Raw genomic sequence first — 21550 nt, forward strand, 5'->3', positions numbered from 1 at the left:
TGAGTCAACACGCTAAGTTGGTAGTTGTTTTTTTCCCATATATTTTAATTTGAACCTATGTACTTCGACCATGCTGGAAGCTGAAACTTTTTATAGCCATGGCAGCCATTGTTTTCAAAATATATCGACATTTAGTGTAATTGGTAGTGAGGCTGACGATGTTCCGTTTTCCGCAATACTTTGTAATGTAATCCTATATTTGACCTTTGCACTTTGACCATGGTCTTAAGTTGTCTCAGAATGCATATTCTCCAATTATAAACATCATCTCTCCAGAAAAAGACACTGCCACGCCATTCTGAACTGTTGACAAAATATACAGGTTACCTAGTGTAGTGTCACTATTTTCACCAACGGTGGTTTTCTGGCAGCAAGATGGCGTACCAAAGAAACAGTTGGTAGTGAGGCTCACGATATTCCGTTTTCAGGAATACTTTGTTATGTAATCCTATATTTGACCTTTGCACTTTGACCATGGTCTTAAGTTGTCTCAGAATGCATATTCTCCAATTATAAACATCATCTCACCAGAAAAAAAACACTGCCACGCCATTTTTGAAGTGTTGACAAAATATACAGGTGACCTACAGTGTAGGGTCATTATTTTCACCAACGTTGGTTTTCTGGCAGCAAGATGGCATACCAAAGAAACAGAAACCCTTGCGAATATTTTTGTTCAGTCAATGACTATTTAACACCTCCGACAATTTGGGCATGCATGATACAGGGTTTTGTTGACCATCTTAAAGTTTCATTTGGAACAATAGGTAATAATTTTTTTTATGGATTTATAGGATTGAAAATATGTTTTAGTTATATAAAAATCCTGTATTGTCAAAGCTATCTTTACCATCACCGGTACAAAGCAAACCCTTGTCATTCGGATTCTAATTTCTTTTTTTCTGATTGTTCGAATTACAGCGCCTTAGACAACATGTACATCCATGTCCTGATACTTTGAGGAGAAACATCATGGGTCTCATGTATTACAAGCAAATGCATCATCTAAGCAAATGTCAGAATCTGAGTCATGTCTTGTTGGAAAACACAACAAAAACTCAAAAGCCAAATATCCAATGTATTTATTCATATATATTTCTCAATCACAGTATTATACATCATTGTTGCATTAGATTAGTAAACAATAGTTTATTATATCCAACTCCTAATTATGTAAGCAAAATGATGAATAATCTTTTGAGTCTACTTCAGACCCAACATACATGATGAGAGCAGCAGCACTTGTACAAAAATGCAACCCTCACATTTCTGTTTGCTTCAAATCCACAATCCTTCAAGTTCAGAAACACAACAAAATTCATGAAAATATTTCTCAAATGCAACTGAAAACTACAGGTTGGCACACCGGATTATCTAAGTCAAAATATTCAACTACTTACAACAAACTAACAACAGGCTTGCTTCGAAAATAAAATCTATGAATTCTTTTTAATTATTCGAGGTTAAAAGGCAAGGAGTAGCAATTTAATAAAAATAATTCCTGGACAACCAAAATAATATTTCTAATCAAGAAAGGCAATGTTGTAAGTTCTGTTAAAGACTCACAAGCTGCAGACTATCACAACCCTACAGCTCTCACATTGGCTCAACCAACAGAATGATGAAGTGTCCAGTCCCGTATGAACAAATATTTCCATGTAACAACTGTTAGAAACTAAAATGCCACACTACTCAAGGAATGAAACAATTCCAGAATGCTAAAACAGTGTTACAAGGTAACTCCTCTCACAATGACAATAAATAACCAACCATTCACCAATAAAGTGGAATAAATCTGAACCACGTGACTACAAGATGGAAGCAATGAAATGTTTGTGTAAGTGTAACAGTGTAACACTAAGATAATATTGAGTTGATAAATATGTCAGAGTACAATGAAATGAAAGACATCCGCCAAATAAAAAAAATGGTGAAAAGAAAAGAGAGGACGACGGTGTCATAGCAGTGGGGAGGTCCAGGCATAATTATTATTATTCTCATTTGCAACATCAAAGAAAGTTCACTATTTCATTATGCATTTTGCATATTGAACAATTTTACAAACACATTAAAATTCTCATCATTTCAGATATAAGTCTTATAATTTATATTTCAGGCCTCGAAAAAAATAATGTTTCTCATGAGCACGATCAGAATCATATTTTTTTAAATATCCGAGCCACTTGACTTCTTACCCCTTCTTTATTAGAAGACAGAAGACACATACAAACTCGTTATCAAACATGGCATGATAGTTAAGGCAAGGAAAAGTAACTCTTCTACTTAAATCCAGACCATTTTGACATTCTTAGACATGGTATCAAAACTGGCATCTTAATGAACAAAACCAAAATTTACTGTCTGCCATGAAATTGCCTCAGTCAAACTACAGGCATGATGAGAAGCATTTAAAAAAAAAAACTTTCCAGAGTCTTGTGTAAAACTGCTAGGCCCATTTAACCCCATGAGTGAGCAACATCTCACCTGTAATACATACACCCACAACTACTATAGGACTAACAAGCTGCTGGACTATTGTTAGTGATGATCCCTCCTCAGTGACAAAAACAAGTGACACTGATGAATAAATTGACAAGAGAACTGACAAGGCTTCACCTTATTGCAGTGCTATTTGCATAGAATAAGGGAGGTTCCCACTGTGCTCAATGATAAGCTGCCTGAAAGGAAATCACAAACAGACAGAAAAATATCCCTGAATAAACCTAAAATCACTCCAAGCTCCCAAAAGTAGGAAATTCAAATTAATTTCAATTTTATTGGTAAGAAACTATTCCATAGTACAATTTACTTAAAAATCATTTACCAGGTTAAACAGAATAACTCTTAAATCCCAATGCATTCATTGACTGTGAAATGTGAGAATTGTAAGCTAGTCTTGTCCTCAAAGTATTCAAATTAATATTACTGCGGATAGTTTGTCCCAAACGCAAAAAAATAATTCACAACTTCTGAGATGACCTACCGTTACTCATTCTTCAGCCAGTCAACCACTGCATGACAAGCTTAATGCAGTACTTTTCAGCCAGTCAACCACCGCATGAAAAGGTTAATGCAGTATTCCTCAAAAAAGTTGTTAAATCAATGATGCATTGACAGCTGTTAAAAACAAGAGACAACAAAAACTGTGAACATCGGTTATTATGCTACAATATCACAATCGGATCATAATTTGAATACTGTAAATAATGAATGGAAGTGATAGATAGATATTGATCAAAATTGTACATGAACAGACACTAGAGTAAGAAGGGATTCGGCGGTTAAAAAGGTGTCAAAGCTGAAAACTTACAGTTAGAGAAGCCTAGCTGTCAAACTTTCAGTTCTACACAATGTTCCAAATTGTGATTAACTACCACAGGGATTCAACATAATGAAAAGTTATTGCCCATAGTCAGTTCTAGATAAACAACATCAGTGAAGGCTGTAAACCTTCATTTGAAACCATTTCCAACACCCAAACAATGCTTATTAACATAATTGTTCAAAGTTTGGATCTTAAGTGATTTTACAGTTACTGGACTTTGTGATATGCTGTATGTTAATATGAAATAGTGAAAAGTCCCTCTTGGAAACTCTTTAAACAGTGACAAAAAAATATACAAAAATAATCACCTTAATATACAATATGCTGGCCACTTTGATGGACAAAGACCAAGGATACACGCCTGCCATATCTCTCACATGCATCACTTTGACTTAACAAACTCTACTGACCATGTGCCATGCTTACGTTGCAACTCAGCTGTTGCTGTCATCCTGATCATCAAGAGTTGGGTCAAATAAATTAAGTAACATTAAGATGACACAATAAGGCATATATGAATGTCAATCTACCTCACTATATTAATATCACTAACATTTCCATGCGTGCTTATATTTCACCATAAGTACAAACATTCTGATCCAAGGGCTAGGAAGCGCCCCACACTCATGTCCACTGACATCCATTTTCTATGTACCACTTCAAAACTGAAAAAAATGCCACGCAAGCATTATTTTACTTGTATCTGCGATGTAGCTACAAATAAAGCTCCCTCCTTATTGCAAACAAATGTACCACCTTTCTCTCACCAGCAACAATGTCAATTTCAATCACTTTCAAATGAAAATATCTGAAATATTCCGGAAGTTGAGCGGACCGAGAAGAATTGTGCATGTTTTGTCAGAAGGCATTGTAACCATGGTGACAAGCCAGAGACTCATAGGAAGATGTCAGCTGCAGTTTCATGAGAATCACATCCATGTTTTGGGCCAGGCTGACAAGTTCACAGGCCCTGGACTAGGATAGGAAATTGACTGGTTCTCATGAAATCGGACAGTTGCTATGTACAAGTATAGGTCATCACACAGCGACAAAAATAGAGCTATATGTTCACACTCACACAGTATTACATTCACACAACACACCCTTCTTGACAGACATGCACAGTATGTCTCTGTCGAGAGCTTGTCCCACATCTATATGCATGATATCATACATTAATGCATACATTTGAATAGCTTGCTTGGCATGGAAACGGAAGGACCCAGTGGAGAGGAATATACACATGATTACCTCAAGTGATAGTAAATTTCATCTCTATGATCTTATTGATTTGTCTGGATGGATTGATAAGGCAGTGATGTTAGAGAGAATGAGCTGTTAAATTAGGGCCTGAGAAAAGCAATACTTAGTGAAGCTGGGACTGGTGCAGGGTAATGGACAAATTAATTTCCAGGAATCCTTGTTACCAAGGATACAGGGAAGAAACTGCCAGGATTGAGCAGAGACCACAGGTTTCCTACACTAGAAAACCACATTGTGTTACAGCAAGGTATTCCTGTCCACTGGTTGAAATCAACCTCAACAGATTCTTGGATATCAAGCACATGTGGTTATTAATTCCTCACAGACATGCCAAAAGATTAAGAATGTCTTAAACAACCAGTAGGAGGTGAGGGGATTCCATAGTTGATTTTATACATAATGCGAAAATGATAAGACCAATACACTTCCGAGGAAGAGATACACCACAGCTCACAGACACACTCCGACACCTAAGACATGCCTTGACCAATGCAGGGAGACACCACAGCTCATTGACAGCCCCGACACCTCAGAACACCTAGCATCAACAATGCATGGATGCACCAGAGCTCATGAACTGGTTTGACCACTGAGAAAATTTAGTGCGACCAATGCAAGGATTCAGTAGAAATCATTGACAGGCTTGACAATGAGACACCTTAACACTAGCCCAGAGCCCTGTTCCACAAAGGGATTCTACAATTTCTAGCATTATGACTTTTGTATCTCCAATACTTAAGCGTAGACTTACAATACTGTCTCAAGTCTAAGATCACATGTCGAACTGATCAAAATCAAAATGCTTAATAGAAAGTCCTTCTCTTAAATAGATAAACCCTGACTTTGGTTGTACCCCTGCAATAACAGGTCCGTCAACTGAGGCCACCCCTGCATCAGCCTCTCCACCCCTGCATCAGCCTCTCCACACCCCCGCATCAGCCTCTTCATCCCTGCATCAACTACGTGTCAGCTTACCAAGACAGCTACAGGACATCTGCTGTTAACTAGCAAATTGAACATCGGTTGTCAACTGGCACACAGAAGATCAGACATAAAATGGCATACTGAACACAGATTGTCCACAGCTATCGAGACCAGATGTAGCTCTTAGTGACGCTTCTTCTTCCTCCGAGCTCGTTTCCCCCCTGCAGCGGACGTCGTTGATGACCCTGCTCCCCATGCCGATGACGCCTGAGGCTGCTGACTTGACTGCTGTTGCTGTTGTTGCTGTTGTTGTTGCCATGGTGAGGAACCATCAGGAGACATAGACGCCTTGTGAAACAAGTGGTTAATGAAATCTTCTAAATCATGCTCCCTGCAAAAATAAAGGAAATGAAATTGACATCAAATAAAGTTTTGATTGGATACTAGAAATACAAAAGAGAACCAGTATAAGTACTGAATTATGCTTCAGCAAGCTGATGCTAACACAGTTACACTGAATATTAATTTCAGTTGCACACATTATCATTCACCCCCACAGAAATGCAACTACCCTGATGACCTACCCTGACTTTCCATGGCGATGACCTCGGTTTCCATCTGTAGCTATTCTGTAGAAAACATGGTGAGAGTTGGCCTGCATCTGCTTGAAAAACTCCTTCTGTAATCAAAAATGACTAGTGTCAAGCTCATGGTGTTGATTCAGCATTACCATAACTTTAACCACAATTTAACTGCCTACGCTCGGCCGTCACACGGCAAAGGAAAGATAACTCTAATTGAAGACTAAAATATAAAATGCAAAATATTAGGAATGGTTGAATTTCCGTACTGGGAAAAGGAAGCATTGACCTGCAGGACGGAGAAACATTACTTTTCCTTTTGGGGCCTGACTGGGAGACATTCTTATACTCTTCAGTATCACTGCTGTAGTAGGATGTCTTCGAGTTGTGTGAAACAATCTATAAATCTTACAGAAAGACTTCTGTGTTGTCTGATTTCAGTACACTATGTTTGTTTACAAAGGATAAAAGTTCAATCCTGTGACAAGACAAATGAGCTTGTGACAGTGGTGTACTGCAGAGTATCCCCTGTGCTGGGTTGTGTGCCTGACAGAGGGACTTTGTCTAGTGTCCAGTCCGAGACATTGCAATTAATGACATATGTGAAATGGAGGTATATTGGAAAATGATGACAGTTCTTAACTGCCAGATTGATACACGTCATAAAACATTTGATTTAGCAGATTCGGTTTCCAATATGTTGGATCAAGCTTGCAAGGAGTGCCAATCGACCAAAAACCCTCTTTAAGGCTAAAAAAATTAATAGTCTTCTCAGGCACTGCCCACATCATAATAAAATTCATTGCACGTTTCAATTTTTTTTCAATTTTCCATTTTGTTTGTGCATTGTGTTAAAGTATTAGGATTTTTATATGTTTTTGAAAATGGATATAAAAACAAAAGATCCGGCAGATATTACGATGATGCGGGGGGTGCCTGAGAACCAAGACTATTATGTTTTTTAGCCTAACCTCTAGGATTTCTATTTGAGGCCAGAAGACATTGATCCCTAATTGTGGTGATGGTGCAACTCACATGACATGCCACCCACTCTGTTATATCATACACGTGTTGATCCATACATGCGTAGTAGTGCCACAGAAAACCTAGCATCTTCTTCTCTGCCCACACATCTCCCTGCAAATAAACAAATCTTGACACGTCACTCTATTGTCCTAAATGTGCATTATCAAGGTTCATCAACGAGCGAGTGAATATGGTTTTACACCGGTTTTAGCAATATTCCAGCAATATCACGCCGGGGGACACCAGAAATGAGCTTCACACAATGAACCCATTTGTGTTCGGCATGAAGAGCGAACGCTATAACAACCAGACTGCCCCACATCTCCTGGGTTCATACAGATATGGAAGACTAATATTTAAGGCCTTTTCAAGGCTTTTCAAGGCTTTTCAAGGCTTTTCAAGGCTGCCAACTGTCATTTTCAAGGCTTTTTTAGTTGGGTTATAAGTCTGCCAATAGTTAATTACATCCAGCATGCTATGCTATTTTATTATACTATCAACAGCAGTTTGACCATCAGACAGTTTCCAACTAGATTTATTTTCAGACCCAACAAAAAATGAAAGTAAGTTTGTCACAAATTCTTCCGTGATTTTGGCACACAAATCTATCACTGTGATACATTTCACTTTAACATCTTTGGTTCACATTTTTGTGTGCTTTGATACTTTCATTAACAATCAAAATCAAGGCTTTTCAAGACGGACCTTAAAATTCTAGGCCTGTTCAAGTCTGTACGAATCCTGATTATTTCCCATGAACAATGTCAGCCAAACAGATGAAACCCACTACCAACATAAAAAACTTGATTGTCGTCGCACATCTGCGAGAGAATCGTTCACTATGTGTATCAACTTTTGCACCAATGACCTCTCGAACTGCATGTGCAACTGCCTGTTTCATTTCGACACAGGTGTAGTTGGTTGTGTTTGAACATTAGCTCCTCATCAGCATTGAATTACTTAGATCAAAGAAAGTCCTGAAAAGCATGCATTTGTGAAAATAATACACTTGGGTGCTCCTTGCCCTCGTATATCATTTTTCACGAATACACAATTTAGCTTTCATTCTTCATGACATACACCATCAGGCTTGAGTGAGTGAGTGAGTGAGTGAGTGAGGTAAGACATATAGCTACATCAGCAGTATTTCAGCCATATCATGACTACCATCAGGACTGAATACAGCTACAAAACTTAACTAAGAACTACATATGTATATGCAAAAAGAGTAAATGCCCATTGAAAATTTTTTCAGTTTATCATGGTCAGCCTAATGTAGGAGGAAAGTCCAAATTGACCACTTTGGTGAAACCATCGGGGCCCCGAAGCCCAATTAATTACTTGGAAGATTCAATGCTGTAGAAAACAGTTTCGGCATGTGCTGGTGTTCAAATATGCAGGTCATGAATACTTACCACTCAGTGAATAAAGATATGTGTAAATAAATTGACAAAACTGCACTAAACATTTCTGCACCAAATCTACATGACCCACCTCTTTGGCAGAATGAAAGTTGTTACATCTATCACAGAATCGAGCACTGTACCATGGTCGATCAACTGGAATACGCTTATGTTTGCCTCCACAGTTATCACACCTCATCATGTTGGCAGCCTGGAACAGACAACAGTTATCAACATGGAGAAAGGAGCTAAATGGGTAGGACTTGGCCATGTTGAAAATTGGACAAAGAGTCTTAGGATTTTCTTTCGACAAGATCTGCATAATTTGGAAAATAAGGAAAAGCATCAAGAAAGCCTTCAGAAGTACCCATGGTGTGTGTTTGTTGTTTAACTCTGCACTCAGCAATATTCTAGTCATATGACGGCAGTCTGTAAATAATTGAATCTGAACCAGACAATCCAGTATTCATTTCATCTGTAATCGTTTTCAATAAAATATGCAAGATAACTTTCAACCTAAGATATGTTTTCATCTCACATATTCTAGGTAATAGCAGCGATATACCATGAATGTTATCTCATATACATCTGTACATGTCGCTCATATCATACATAGACGACATACTTGGCAACTTCTTGTTACAAAACTAATCAGGAAGTGTGTGCGCAGCAGGTATCAAAGCTAGTTTTTAAAGGAAGATAATTATGTTTATTATTTTTGTTGTAAGAGACTTGTTACTGATGCTCAAATGTCAAAGCAATAGTGAACAGCTGATGATTGATGTTGTGAGGGAAATGGCTGACATATGGAAGTTTTTGATCAGGGATGATGGGGTTAACGAGAAAAAACATGATTTAATTAACAAACAGGCTGAAAAAAAATAAAATTCTGCAGTGTCTGCAACCATGAGTCCAGCAAACAAGACTCATCAGAAAGATGACATATCCCCCCGGCAGCTGTCTGTAAAGTAACCACAAGTAAATGTGCTATTCTGTATTCTGTGGGGTTTTTTTTATGCAAACAAATGACAAATTACAAGAAACAATGACTAAACAAGCGTACAGTCACAAAGTCATCTATATCCCACACCCATTTTAACACGTTATGGTCCCAAACCAGGTAACTGACCCAACATTTCTTTCAGCCCATTTCAAAATAGCTGCAATGGAAATTCTAAAATAAACATTTCTAAAACTTATTAACTTCTTTAATATCAAATGGCACCAGTTCAGTATGTGCTTATATGTAAAAAATAAAAATTTATAAAATTCCTAAATAGCAAAAGGCACCAGTTCAGCAAGAGTCTGATAGACATGCAAAGTTTTGTTAGAAAGTTTTGAATAGGTTTTGAGTTATGCTCCGGAAACGAACTCTACCCTATAGAACCTAAGTCCAACTTGTTGCCATGGAAACGTAAAAAATAAAGATTTATAAAATTCCTAAATAGAAAAAGGCACCACTTTAGTATGAGACTGATAGATTTGCCAAGTTTCGATCAAATACACTGAATGGTTTTCGAAATCTGCCCCAGAAACGAACCCCATCCCCAATTGAGTCTATGTCCAACTTCATTCCATAAAAATTAAAAAAAAATTTAATTAGTAAAATCCTAAAATATCAAAAGGCACCACTTCAGTATGTGCCTGATAGATTTGCCAAGTTTCGATCAAATACACTGAATGGTTTTCGAATTCTGCCCCGGAAACAAACCCCATCCCCAATTGAGTCTATGTCCAACTTCATTCCATAAAAAATCCCAAAATATCAAAAGGCACCACTTCAGTATGTGCCTGATAGCTTTGCCAAGTTTTGATTAAATACACTGAATGGTTTTCGAATTCTGCCCCGGAAACGAACCCCATCCCCAATTGAGTCTATGTCCAACTTCATTCCCTAAAAATTTAAAAAAATAAAAATTAGAAAATTCCCAAAATATCAAAAGGCACCACTTCAGTATGTGCCTGATAGATTTGCCATGTTTCGATCAAATACACTGAATGGTTTTGGAATTCTGCCCCGGAAAAGGAAATGATAATGCATTATATGCCGGTGGGATACAAATAATGGACAATGTATAAACAAATTACAATCTATTGAAAACGATGCCAAGAGCCAATTTCAGGATGGTAGTCTCTGACATTTTGTGTGCACACTGCTTCTGTAACTTTTCTGTTCCAAGTTCAAGGACACTCATCATCTTGCAGCTATCAAAGAATTCCTGGATCATTCAGTCTGATATGCACATATTCAGGTCATTGAGCTATTATAGATAAATGATGCTGGTAAATTATTCACATCTTACCTCTTGTATCTTTTCATGAAGTTTTGTCAAAAGATCATTGAATTCTCTCTGAAATTAAAATGAAATGTCAGTTCATAAACCATACAGAAGGTTTCTTCCAGTGTGCCTACATACTTGTTTTAATACACTCAAGTTATGGGCTGTTGTTGGTGGCAAATATGATCAGTAGTAATGAACTTAGAGATTTGTCTCCACCATTTACCCAAACACAAAAATCACTGTTCTTATTCATCCTTAATAAATGAGGTTTGTAAAAGTGATAAAAGTCAGTTTTCTCCAAAGCAGCAAATCCTTAATTGGTCATTTGAATACCTTGGTTTTAAACGATGCAGTCAACGCACTATGCAAAAATGTAAATAAAATAATAAACATGTTAGAAACACCTATTAAATGAACTTAGAGTTATTCCTGGTCTTAGAACCTTAGTTCAAGTTCCAGGTTGATAATAACCAGTTTGAACATTGTTTGAAGTGTGTTTCATCATATGATATGTGATTTCAAAGCAAATCAACCATGTGAGATTGAGTGTGAAACATCACAAAATAGGACGCTGGACCACACACATCAATGAGTTGTTTGTTAATCATTACAGCAGCACATCCACCTACCATAGCAGCCTCAGCCTCGTGAGCCTCCTGCATCTGAGCATCGTAGACCTTCCTCTTGGCCTGCAAGGAACAGAACATGAACATGTGAACACTTCAAGGCAGGAGCTGGATTGTGGCAGGAGTTGGATTGTGACAGGAGCTGGATTGTGGCAGGAGTTGGATTGTGGCAGAGATGGATTGTAACAGGAGCTGGATTGTGACAGGAGCTGGATTGTGGCAGGAGTTGGATTGTGACAGAAGCTGGATTGTGCAGGAGTTGGATTGTGACAGGAGCTGGATTGTGACAGGAGTTGGATTGTGACAGGAGCTGGATTGTGGCAGGAGTTGGATTGTGACAGGAGCTGGATTGTGACAGGAGCTGGATTGTGACAGGAGTTGGATTGTGACAGGAGCTGGATTGTGGCAGGAGTTGGATTGTGGCAGGCACAGTCCAACTCTTCAATAGAGAGGGCACATCTCAACAGTTTCACAAGTTTGTCATTAGCTTCAATATTTTCAGTCTTTATTTTTTCAAAACCAAATTTCTTCTTGTTATCTATTTGATATGGATTTGTTACATTATCACATTTGAATGATGTTACCAAACAATGGAGAATACTATTGCTGATAAATATCAACTGAAGTGAAGATTTGTCTGTCAAGTTATCAAATCAAAGAAATGATGACATGAATATGCATAACAGTCACAAATAATGATCAATGAAGTGAATCTACGTATAGCGAGCACCATAAATCAACTCACTGGTTCTCGTATCATCTCAAAGGCGTGACCTAATATCTTGAAGGCTTCTTCAGCACCAGGTTCCTGGTTCTGCAACACCATTATTTCCATGAGACCAGCATATAACAAATATAACCATGGTAACATTGCCACAAGTTAAATCACATCACTCAATATTCCATAATACCTACTGCTATAGACATGTTAACAACAGCTGTTGAGACAAGAGTCATCAGAAGATGACAAGTCCCCCCGGCCCCAACAAATTCGAAATAGCAAACCATCTGACCGTTACTTAAGTCCAACTTGATGAGAGAACTTCTGTCTAATCTGTCTGTCTGTATACAAGAGTAGTTATTGAGCTGTCAAAACAATACCATGGAATTAGGATTCGGAACTTTGTATTTCTCTGTCATTAACACACTACAGCGATTGAAACTAACAGTTTTAATCCAAAAGTCCTTGTAATGATAACATATAGCAAAACCCTTAAAAAGAGCCAATTTCTACTAGTCCTCATGATACCTTAACTATTGGGCAGTTTGGCAAGGACTATTGGACTAGTGCCAATTTCTAATGTTGAACTATGAACAGACTCAAAATCAAACTTGTTACCATGCAAACAGACAAAAAATCTAAAACGCCCTAAATTGGAAAAGGGACCAGTTGACAACCTGGTCAAATTGTTTCCATGGAAATTGAGAAAAATAAAAATGGCACAAATAGATAAATAGCAAAGGCACCACTTCAGGATCTGTTTGAAAAATCTGCCAATTTTCGTTGAAAAATATTAAATGCTTTTAGAGTTACGTTCCGAAAACATGACAGATTAGGCGTCGACTCTATCCCCCGACATTATATGCCAGGGGATAACAAACCTGTCAAGCCAGGGCTAGGAAATATGAGAATAACTGACAAGGATTTATGGATGGAGTGAGTCATTCTTTTGACTTCTTCCAGAGGCAAGGGAGTTAACTGACTATAAAAGTCCAGTTTCAACCCTTGCTGAAATTGGCTGGAATTATGGAGTTACATTTTGGATGGACTACGAGTCCAATCAAAATCACGTAACGAAAAATCAACATCCAGTTCATAAACTGTCGTGTACATTTCAGTCGATTTTGCAGGATTTGCAAAGTATGTGTACCGCCAACTTAGCGTCAACAGATATTTTCCAAATCTTTTCATGTTCTTCATCAAGGTGCTCATGTGATTTGATTCACTGCGCAAAGTAAGACGTGTCTTATTACAATGTAGATCTTGATAATTGATCATATCGTCATTTTGTTTGCAGCAAATGCAAGCGATATGAGAGGTGGAATCTGATTGGTCATAGACAGCTCACAGTAGTGTTGAAAACATTGACTCACTCATCTATTCCCAAGCTGACAGGAATACTGACCTTATCTGGGTGGACTAGCACGGCCTGGCGGCGGTAATACTTTTTGATATCTTCATCACTGCTATCAGAGCGTAATCCTAAAATACTGAAAACAAAAGGAAGACAGATAGACAAACAGGCAATGCACTTGGAGGATCTGCCTTAGAAGCCCCAGAGCTTTCTTGTGAATCTACATGAAACACTCTCGCACTGCCTCACTGAACACATGTTGCATCTACATATGAAGCAGGGTGGAAATTAGGAATGGAAGTCAAGGGGTCCTTGTCCTAATGTTTAAAGGTAAAGACTTAGGGGGTCCCAAGATTCAAATACTGTACCAGCAAACATCAAAGACACCAGGTTCATTTTGAATATGTGTGGTCATCAGGCATAAATTTCCATCACAAAGGCTCCAAAAGAGATGTACATACATGGAGGTCCAACAATTTCTCTCACAACATCACATTATTCTTTGTGTTAAAGTGTTAAACTAATTTGATAGATCTAATATAAGAACCTCCTGATTGTGTTTTATTACCTATTCAGGTGAGAACAGATTACAAACTATACAAAGACTATTCTAGTTTAATGTTTCCTATTCTGCTGCCATGTTAATACTGACCATGTTAAGATGCATCTTACACACGTGCTACACAACTATCTCCCTGTCATTCCTCGGCAAAGACAATTCCTGGAAAGAGCCATGGGTCCTAAAGCTCCTACCCTTCCACATATGGGATACCAAAACATTTCTGGGGTATATTCCTCCCTCTTACTATCAACAATGTGGTAATTATTCACATTCATAATGGCTTTCTAAAAGCTTAAAATTTGTTTCTGAAAATAGTAACATTGATGTAATCTATCAGAATGGATGTGCCCTCACAAACGCAGTCCATTTCTGGAGAGTCATTGGTGAAACTATTTGAGAAGGTTTTCCAGTGTGCCTATAAACATGAAAAAGCGAGGAGATATACTATCTATACCATCATGCCTACAATATAGCCTACTGGATGCCACATATTCCATGTTGCAGTGGACTCCTCACCTATAGGGGTCTTTTCCTCTACAAGCAAGAAGTCGTCTCATGGCTTCCTCTCCTGAAACATTAGAACATTTAGCTAAAACATTCCATAGTGCAATAAAAATGAATTATTTTGGAAGATTTTCATAAAACTTGTTGGTATGTCAATTCTGAAAAAATAAAAATCTAGGGCTATGATCAGATTTACCTCCCCTTGCATCAGTTACCTCCCTTCTCACATGTTAAGGAGGGATACCGCTTTGAGATCTGTTGCTGATTTTCTGGTCTGAACATTATATAATTATTTCCATGTGTAAAATTGAGGTGTATGTTTCTGTACAACTATGGCAACCAATTATCACTTAAATATATTGTAACATTTGAGTAAGCAGATACACAATATCATTTTTAAGCAACCTGAAACAAATTTGCCAGCAATGCCAATTTGACAGAGCCAACGACTTCTTCTCTGGTTCCACAGATGTCCTTGATTCAGAATCTGAGTAATTAAGTTCATATTGCCTGACAAAGTAACATAATTCTTTCAGCTATTAGCAGCAAAAACTACTGAAAAGAATATGTGTCTAAATGCACTGACACTCTGAAATGTTGAAATTTTCAAGTCCAACTTGATGGCAGAATTTCTATCTATTCTGATTGTCTGTATACAAGAGTAGTTATTGAGCTATCAAAACTACACCATGGAATTGGGATTCGGAACTTTGTCTTTCTATGACAGGTACACATCAATATGAACAGAGTCGATATCAAACTTCTTGCCATGGAAACAGAATAAAAGTCAATTCTAAACACCCATAAGTAGCAAAAGGCACATTTGACAAACTGGTCTTTGTGTGTGCAAAGTGTCATGAAAGAATACCTATTAGTTTTAGAGATATGGTCTGGACACCACTATGAAGAGAATCAAAGACAAACTTGTTGCCATTGAAACAGGAAAGAAATAATTGTTTAAAATTCCTAAATAGCAAGGCACCACTTCAGCCCTTGGTCAATACATGTACTAATTTTGGATGAAAGGTCTTTCAAAGTTTTTAAGTTGTGCTCAGAAAAAGACACCTACCCCTCCCTTTTGAGACTAAGTCCGAATTGTTTTCATGGAAATCGAGAAAAATGAAAATGCCCAATATCTGTAAATAGCAAAAGGCACAACTTCAGGCTCTGTTTGATACATCTGGCAAGTTTTTTAGAAAATATTGAATGGTTTTCGAGTTAAGCTCAGGAAACAAAATGACTAAGGCATCAACTATATCCCCACGCATTATATGCAGGGGGGATGAAAAGCAAACAGTTTATTACCTGTACTTGGCAGTGATATATTTTCTTCTAGTCCCGTCCGTCGTTTTGCCGTTTCAGTAGTGCCAGGAATTGTTCCAGGTTTTAAGTTATTTTTGAAGACTTTAGCTTTGATAAAACACCAGCCTTTACTCCAAGCTAAACTGATGAGGTGAACACTGCCAGAAGCTCTGCAACAAACAGGGAGATAGTGGGTGAGTGAATGTTGTTTTAAGCTGCTGTCAGAAATATTCCAGCAAATGGCCTCAGGTCTGAGGCTAGGCCAGAAAAACAAGCTGGGGCAAGATGACAAGCACTTCAACAAGTCATACACTGTAATTCACATTAGCCTGTCCCAAGTGGCCTATAATCTCAATTATCTGGAAGGGAGCTGGCATCAAACTATACATTTTTTTAACATCCAGCAAGGCCAAAGAACAATTTATTTTGGGGTGGTTAACCTGAGGACAAATTATGTTTTCCCAGTCCCTAATAGAACTAAAAAACAAGAGTCATCAGAAGATGACAAATGCAGCATGGCTTATTGAATAATAGAATAAAGGGCCAGGTGAGAACCATACTCCCCAAGGAGCTGAGAGTGCAAATAGAATGAACACTGATGGTTTACCAAAGTAATAATGTCCTACCCATTGAACATGTCTCTCTGTGGTGAGGCCTATTATCATCATAATGTTGCTCACAAGTACTACTGAAGTCCCCTAACATATATAAAAATTCCTTGTAAGAGCTGGTAGCATGTATACTCACAAGTACATGATGATCCCGAGGAGATAGAGAAGAAGAGTTAGCAAGATAGACACTGTGCGATGAAGGCCACTTTTACACCTCTCACCCAGGAAGCTCACCCACTCATCTGAAAAAGTATAAAATAATACATTCAACATGGCTCGATTTAAGGAACTTGATTTAACTTGCACCAGGTGCATGTTGGCATGAAAACATAGTTGCACCAGACAAAAGCAGGATGCATCCTGGTCCCATAAATTGAATATTGAATATCAATATTGAAACATGTACACATAATCTTGAAGTATCCAAAGTTTGATGATGTCAAGCCCCCAAAAGCATGACAAATAAGACATAAAACAGTGATTGTTGATGTAGTGTGGTAAATAAAGCCTAGAGGTGTTCAAAGATCCACACTTGTTGTCTGGACAAATTTGAAAGATACTGACATGCACTTGGTGCATGTACTTAACAAATAACTGATGAGTGGGAGTTGTTCATAGATCACAAGTCATTTATTTCTTATATGATATGTCAACATAATGTACAGCCCCCTCAAGAAAATGCACAAGCTTCAAAAATATTTATCCATACTGAAATAACGATGACTAACTGAAAATCCAACTTTGGCAATGTCAGAGAAGTCCTTTTTATGAACAGGTGGGTTCCTGCATTATCTCACAAATGTTACGTTGATTACCAGAACCTTTTCTTACAATACCAACTGTAATATATCTCCCACTTTCGGATACGATTGTTCGGCCATACCGTTAACCTGTTTCCCACCTAACATCTATCATGGGGAACAACTCACCAGACACTCCCCTCTCATAAATAATGTTGTCCAATATATGAAGTCATCAAGTTGCGAGCACATGTTCTAATCTCCCGTACAAACATCACGAGAGAACAATATTTTACTGATAAATTAACCAGGCTTCATTCTTCATTTCTTTTATACAGAAATATTAAGTTTCACTTTTCAATAACAGGTGGCACTCCTGCATGTTTTAAATAGCTATTTCAAGCTCCGAGACAATCACATCAGAAACTGACACAAGAACCACATATACCTTTATTACACCTCATGACATTGGCAAGGATACATTCACACCGATCATAAACAACAGCCGCATGGCTGTAGCTAATCTGCATAATTATATCAGGATCAGCTATTCCAATATTATGTTATATTAGTTGCAGCCTTTACTATATATATTTTAAAAAATAATAAGCATAGCACTTGGGTACATCGAACTGCTATTGCCAGATATGTTTACGTGACATTATGATTAGTCACCATTGAGGCTTCCTGCAGTTTGGCTATTTTGATCCTGAAAACGTTATGTTTACATTTAATAGTCAAAACTACAACAAATATGACCCTTAACAAGTCAAAGTATGGCATTTATGAAATATGTATCCGTTCTCTGTTAACTAACATTCGTTTCAAGGCACCAATAACAGTTATCTTATCATGGTTGCTGTAAGTAAGAGTTAGTTGGTGTGATCTGGATCTGTTCTCTCATTATATTACTGAAATTAACATGATTAATGTTGAATAAAATTTTGCATAAAATTAATAAAATAGATTACAAACATACGTCCTGACATACAATGAACACTTCTTTTAACCAGAGAGTATAAGAGTGTTATAACAGGATTAAATTGAGAACTTCAGTATGGATTTGTTGACATGGTATTTCCAGTGTTACGTGCTCACGGTAATGTCTTTGCGTTGGGGACAAAACATCAATACTGATCGTGACGTACCCACATATTTAATTTGACAGTATTGTGGTCACTGGTCATTGTCACATTTAAGGCAGATACTAGAACCTGGATAAGTGCAGTATATAAATGTATAATATATTAATAATTAACAAACCATGTCAAATAATTTATGTTGATATTGTTTCACTGAATATAACAAATAATACATCAACTGGTGACTTTTTATTATATTCGTGAATTAATATTCGTCTTCGTTAACCTATATTTGTGATAGGAATCGTATTCGCCTCATAGTGTATTCATTGCAGCCCTAATATAAACACAGGAATTCAAAGCTTCTTCAACCTAAACGAGATATCCTTTATCATGTTTATAAAGAGATTCCATGAATTCCACGGCATACAACATAGTTCACAATTCACATGTTAAACAAGTAAAACAAAATGATTAAAGAAACATACTTTGATTAAAGTGACAATACACATGATACATGTATTTCCCATTCACTTAGCATTAAGCATGATAAGCCCTATGTAATTTTCACAAGCAATTACCGTGATTATGACCACAGCACAAAGCTTGGTGCTGGGCAAACAGAACCTGAGCTCTACTTCCAAACAGGCTGGACTTTTAACTACCAGCAATGTACTAATCACTGTCACTTGACACCTCCCAAACCAAGGCCTTCTTTCTATCGCTTCACATACGACCTTAATCCTCACTATTTCAACTTCATGTAGTCATGGCAACCTACTACAGATGAAACAACTCACAGGTACACTTGACAATTTCCATGTCACATCCCAGATCCTAAACATACCTCCTCCTTCCTCACATGAAATCATTTTACCAGGCAGCCGTTACATTGCAGTAGCTACTACACTGTCACCAGTGCCTCGCCACAATGAAAGTGAAAGTAAAGTCTGCATAATCAATAGTCATAAGACACGCAATCATTGCATGTAATCACTGCAATCTGTCCTCACATACATATCTGGGTTTGAACTAGGTCAAAGCTCTTGCATGACACATAGAAAAGATAAGTTTTATACCTACATATCTATACCTCAAATTCCATGCTAAATTAGCCAACCTTTGGACTTCAATTTCACATCAATGTACACTTCAGCTTCCTTGTCACCCTGAATATAGCATGTAGAGCTACTCTTGTCCTGTATGAGCAGGAAATACTGCAGTATTCAACAATCAAAATATACATAGGTACTTCAAAATGCAACATTTTACTTTCTCAACTTCACTGAATAACAGAATGTTTTCAGAATCATCAGCCACAGAAATAGGCACTTGTCCTATAGTCCTTGTCAAACTGCCCAATAGTTAAGGTATCAAAAGTAATACCTTATTCAACATAAAAAGCGCCCAGGGCGCTCTCAAAATTAGAAATAGGGGGCTCTTATTAGAATATTATTTTGGTGAGAAAAAAAAACAGAGTTAAAGGATAAATTTCGTGGTTTATGCTGACAGCCTGAAATGTTTATATACGAGAGATATATTTTTCCAGAATTTAATTGCCCATAATTAAGGGTGCATATAACACAAGAGTGCGTATTATACACGAATAAATACGTCTTGAGTACATTGATCAATCGGAAGGGGTGCTAATTGGGATTGTTCACTAGCCAATATATAAGCAAATATCGCCGTGGGTGCTTATTACGTCGAATACGGTAGTAGAAAATTGCCATTTTCAAGGGTTGCTATATGTTATCACGATGAGGACTAGTAGGCTTAAAATGTTAGTTTCTATCGCTGCATCAAAATACATAAAAGAACTTTTTTTAAACTGTGTGAGTGGGCTGTTCTGACAGTCAGGCAAATGGGTTGGGGGATTGGGGTTGGCGGCACTGTGGGCTTGAGGTCTTCTATCAGCCCATGATATTGGAAAAAAGGGACCTCTCATATCTTCAACTTTTGACATCATGGTGATGACAAGGACCCCTTGACTTGCAGGCTTAAATTAGAACAGTAAATGCTTTATTTGAAGTAGCCCCATAACATAATTACAATTCATAGAGAGTCATGTTTTGCATTCTCAGGTATCTGACAAAGGAATACAATTAAATATTACTGCTTTCTTACCACTCTCCATTTTTAGCCCCTGACAGGAAGTGGAAGGAGGGATATTGCAATGGGGGCCATCTGTTCGTCATGTTTCGTTTCCGGAGCAAAACTTGGAAACCGTTTGACATTTTATTACAAAACTTTGCATATTTATCGAACACAAGCTGAACTGGTGCCTTTTGGTGTTTTGGTATTTCTCAAAAAATATTTTTAGTGTTTCCATGGCAACAAACTTGACTTACACTTAAATACACATAGCATTCGTTTCCGGAGCATAACTTGGAAACCATTAAATATTTTATTACAATACTTTGCACATTTATCTAGCACATCCTGAAATGCTGCCTTTTCATGTTAACATATTTCTGCAAAAAATATTTTTGTATCTCCTTGGCAACAAACTGGATTCAGACACAAAGACGCATAGCATTTAGTTTCCCGAAAATAACTAAAAAAATATTTCATATTTTATTATTAACTTTACATATGTATCAAACAAATGCTGAACTAGTGCCCTTTGATACTTTGCTATTTCTTAAAAAAAGTATTTTTTGTGTTTCCTTGTTTCCTGGAGTTACTCTCCCTTTCTCCATGCTTTAGATATTGTGCATCCTTTTCATCGTGCATGATTTTAGAAAATCAGTATTTAGGTATATACCTCAACCTTTAAAGTGCCCCATGGCAGGGGATAGTGACGAAGCTGTTTTCTTGTTTATGATACGCAAAAAGCTATGCCAGGGCTTCAGATTTATATTTTGGCCATTGAATACTTACATATAATCATGGTAATTATTCTCAGTTGGTATTTAACACATATCATATAATCTATTAGGTATTTTAATACCAATCAGAAGACATATTCAATAATTCTGCATAAAATTCTGTTTCTGGTCTCTTGTTATTTGCTGCTTACTTGCTGCCTCAACTATGTCACTCGCAACAGAGATACATATTTAGGTTACAACAAGCAATGACAAGCGAGGTGAAGAGCACTTGTTACTGCAGCAGAGTTAATGCAAATTATGTATGTGATGCCTGCCTTAGATAAGAAGCTAAAGATCTATAAGACTACATTTGGTAATTATGTTGTACCTTAGGATATTGACAATATTGATTTTATTAAAATGTTCATGCA

General features: G+C 37.4%; 1 protein-coding gene across 1 annotated transcript in view; it reads right to left on the reverse strand.

Annotated features, from left to right (window-relative positions):
* Positions 1 to 1065: 1065 nt before the first annotated feature.
* LOC124113072 overlaps positions 1066 to 21550 on the reverse strand; it is a 37555-nt gene continuing 17070 nt past the window's right edge. The window contains exons 3-13 of the mRNA XM_046473319.2: positions 16621 to 16726; positions 15877 to 16043; positions 14584 to 14635; positions 13557 to 13641; positions 12176 to 12244; positions 11434 to 11493; positions 10826 to 10873; positions 8614 to 8733; positions 7129 to 7230; positions 6097 to 6191; positions 1066 to 5903 (exon numbers count right to left, since the gene is read on the reverse strand). Of these exons, the coding sequence (XP_046329275.1) occupies positions 5696 to 5903; positions 6097 to 6191; positions 7129 to 7230; positions 8614 to 8733; positions 10826 to 10873; positions 11434 to 11493; positions 12176 to 12244; positions 13557 to 13641; positions 14584 to 14635; positions 15877 to 16043; positions 16621 to 16726 (1112 nt within the window). The 3' untranslated portion in view covers positions 1066 to 5695. The remainder of the gene's footprint in view (positions 5904 to 6096; positions 6192 to 7128; positions 7231 to 8613; positions 8734 to 10825; positions 10874 to 11433; positions 11494 to 12175; positions 12245 to 13556; positions 13642 to 14583; positions 14636 to 15876; positions 16044 to 16620; positions 16727 to 21550) is intronic.

Source organism: Haliotis rufescens, unplaced genomic scaffold (assembly GCF_023055435.1).
Source record: "Haliotis rufescens isolate VD_foot unplaced genomic scaffold, xgHalRufe1.0.p SCAF_2, whole genome shotgun sequence".
NCBI lineage: Eukaryota > Metazoa > Mollusca > Gastropoda > Lepetellida > Haliotidae > Haliotis > Haliotis rufescens.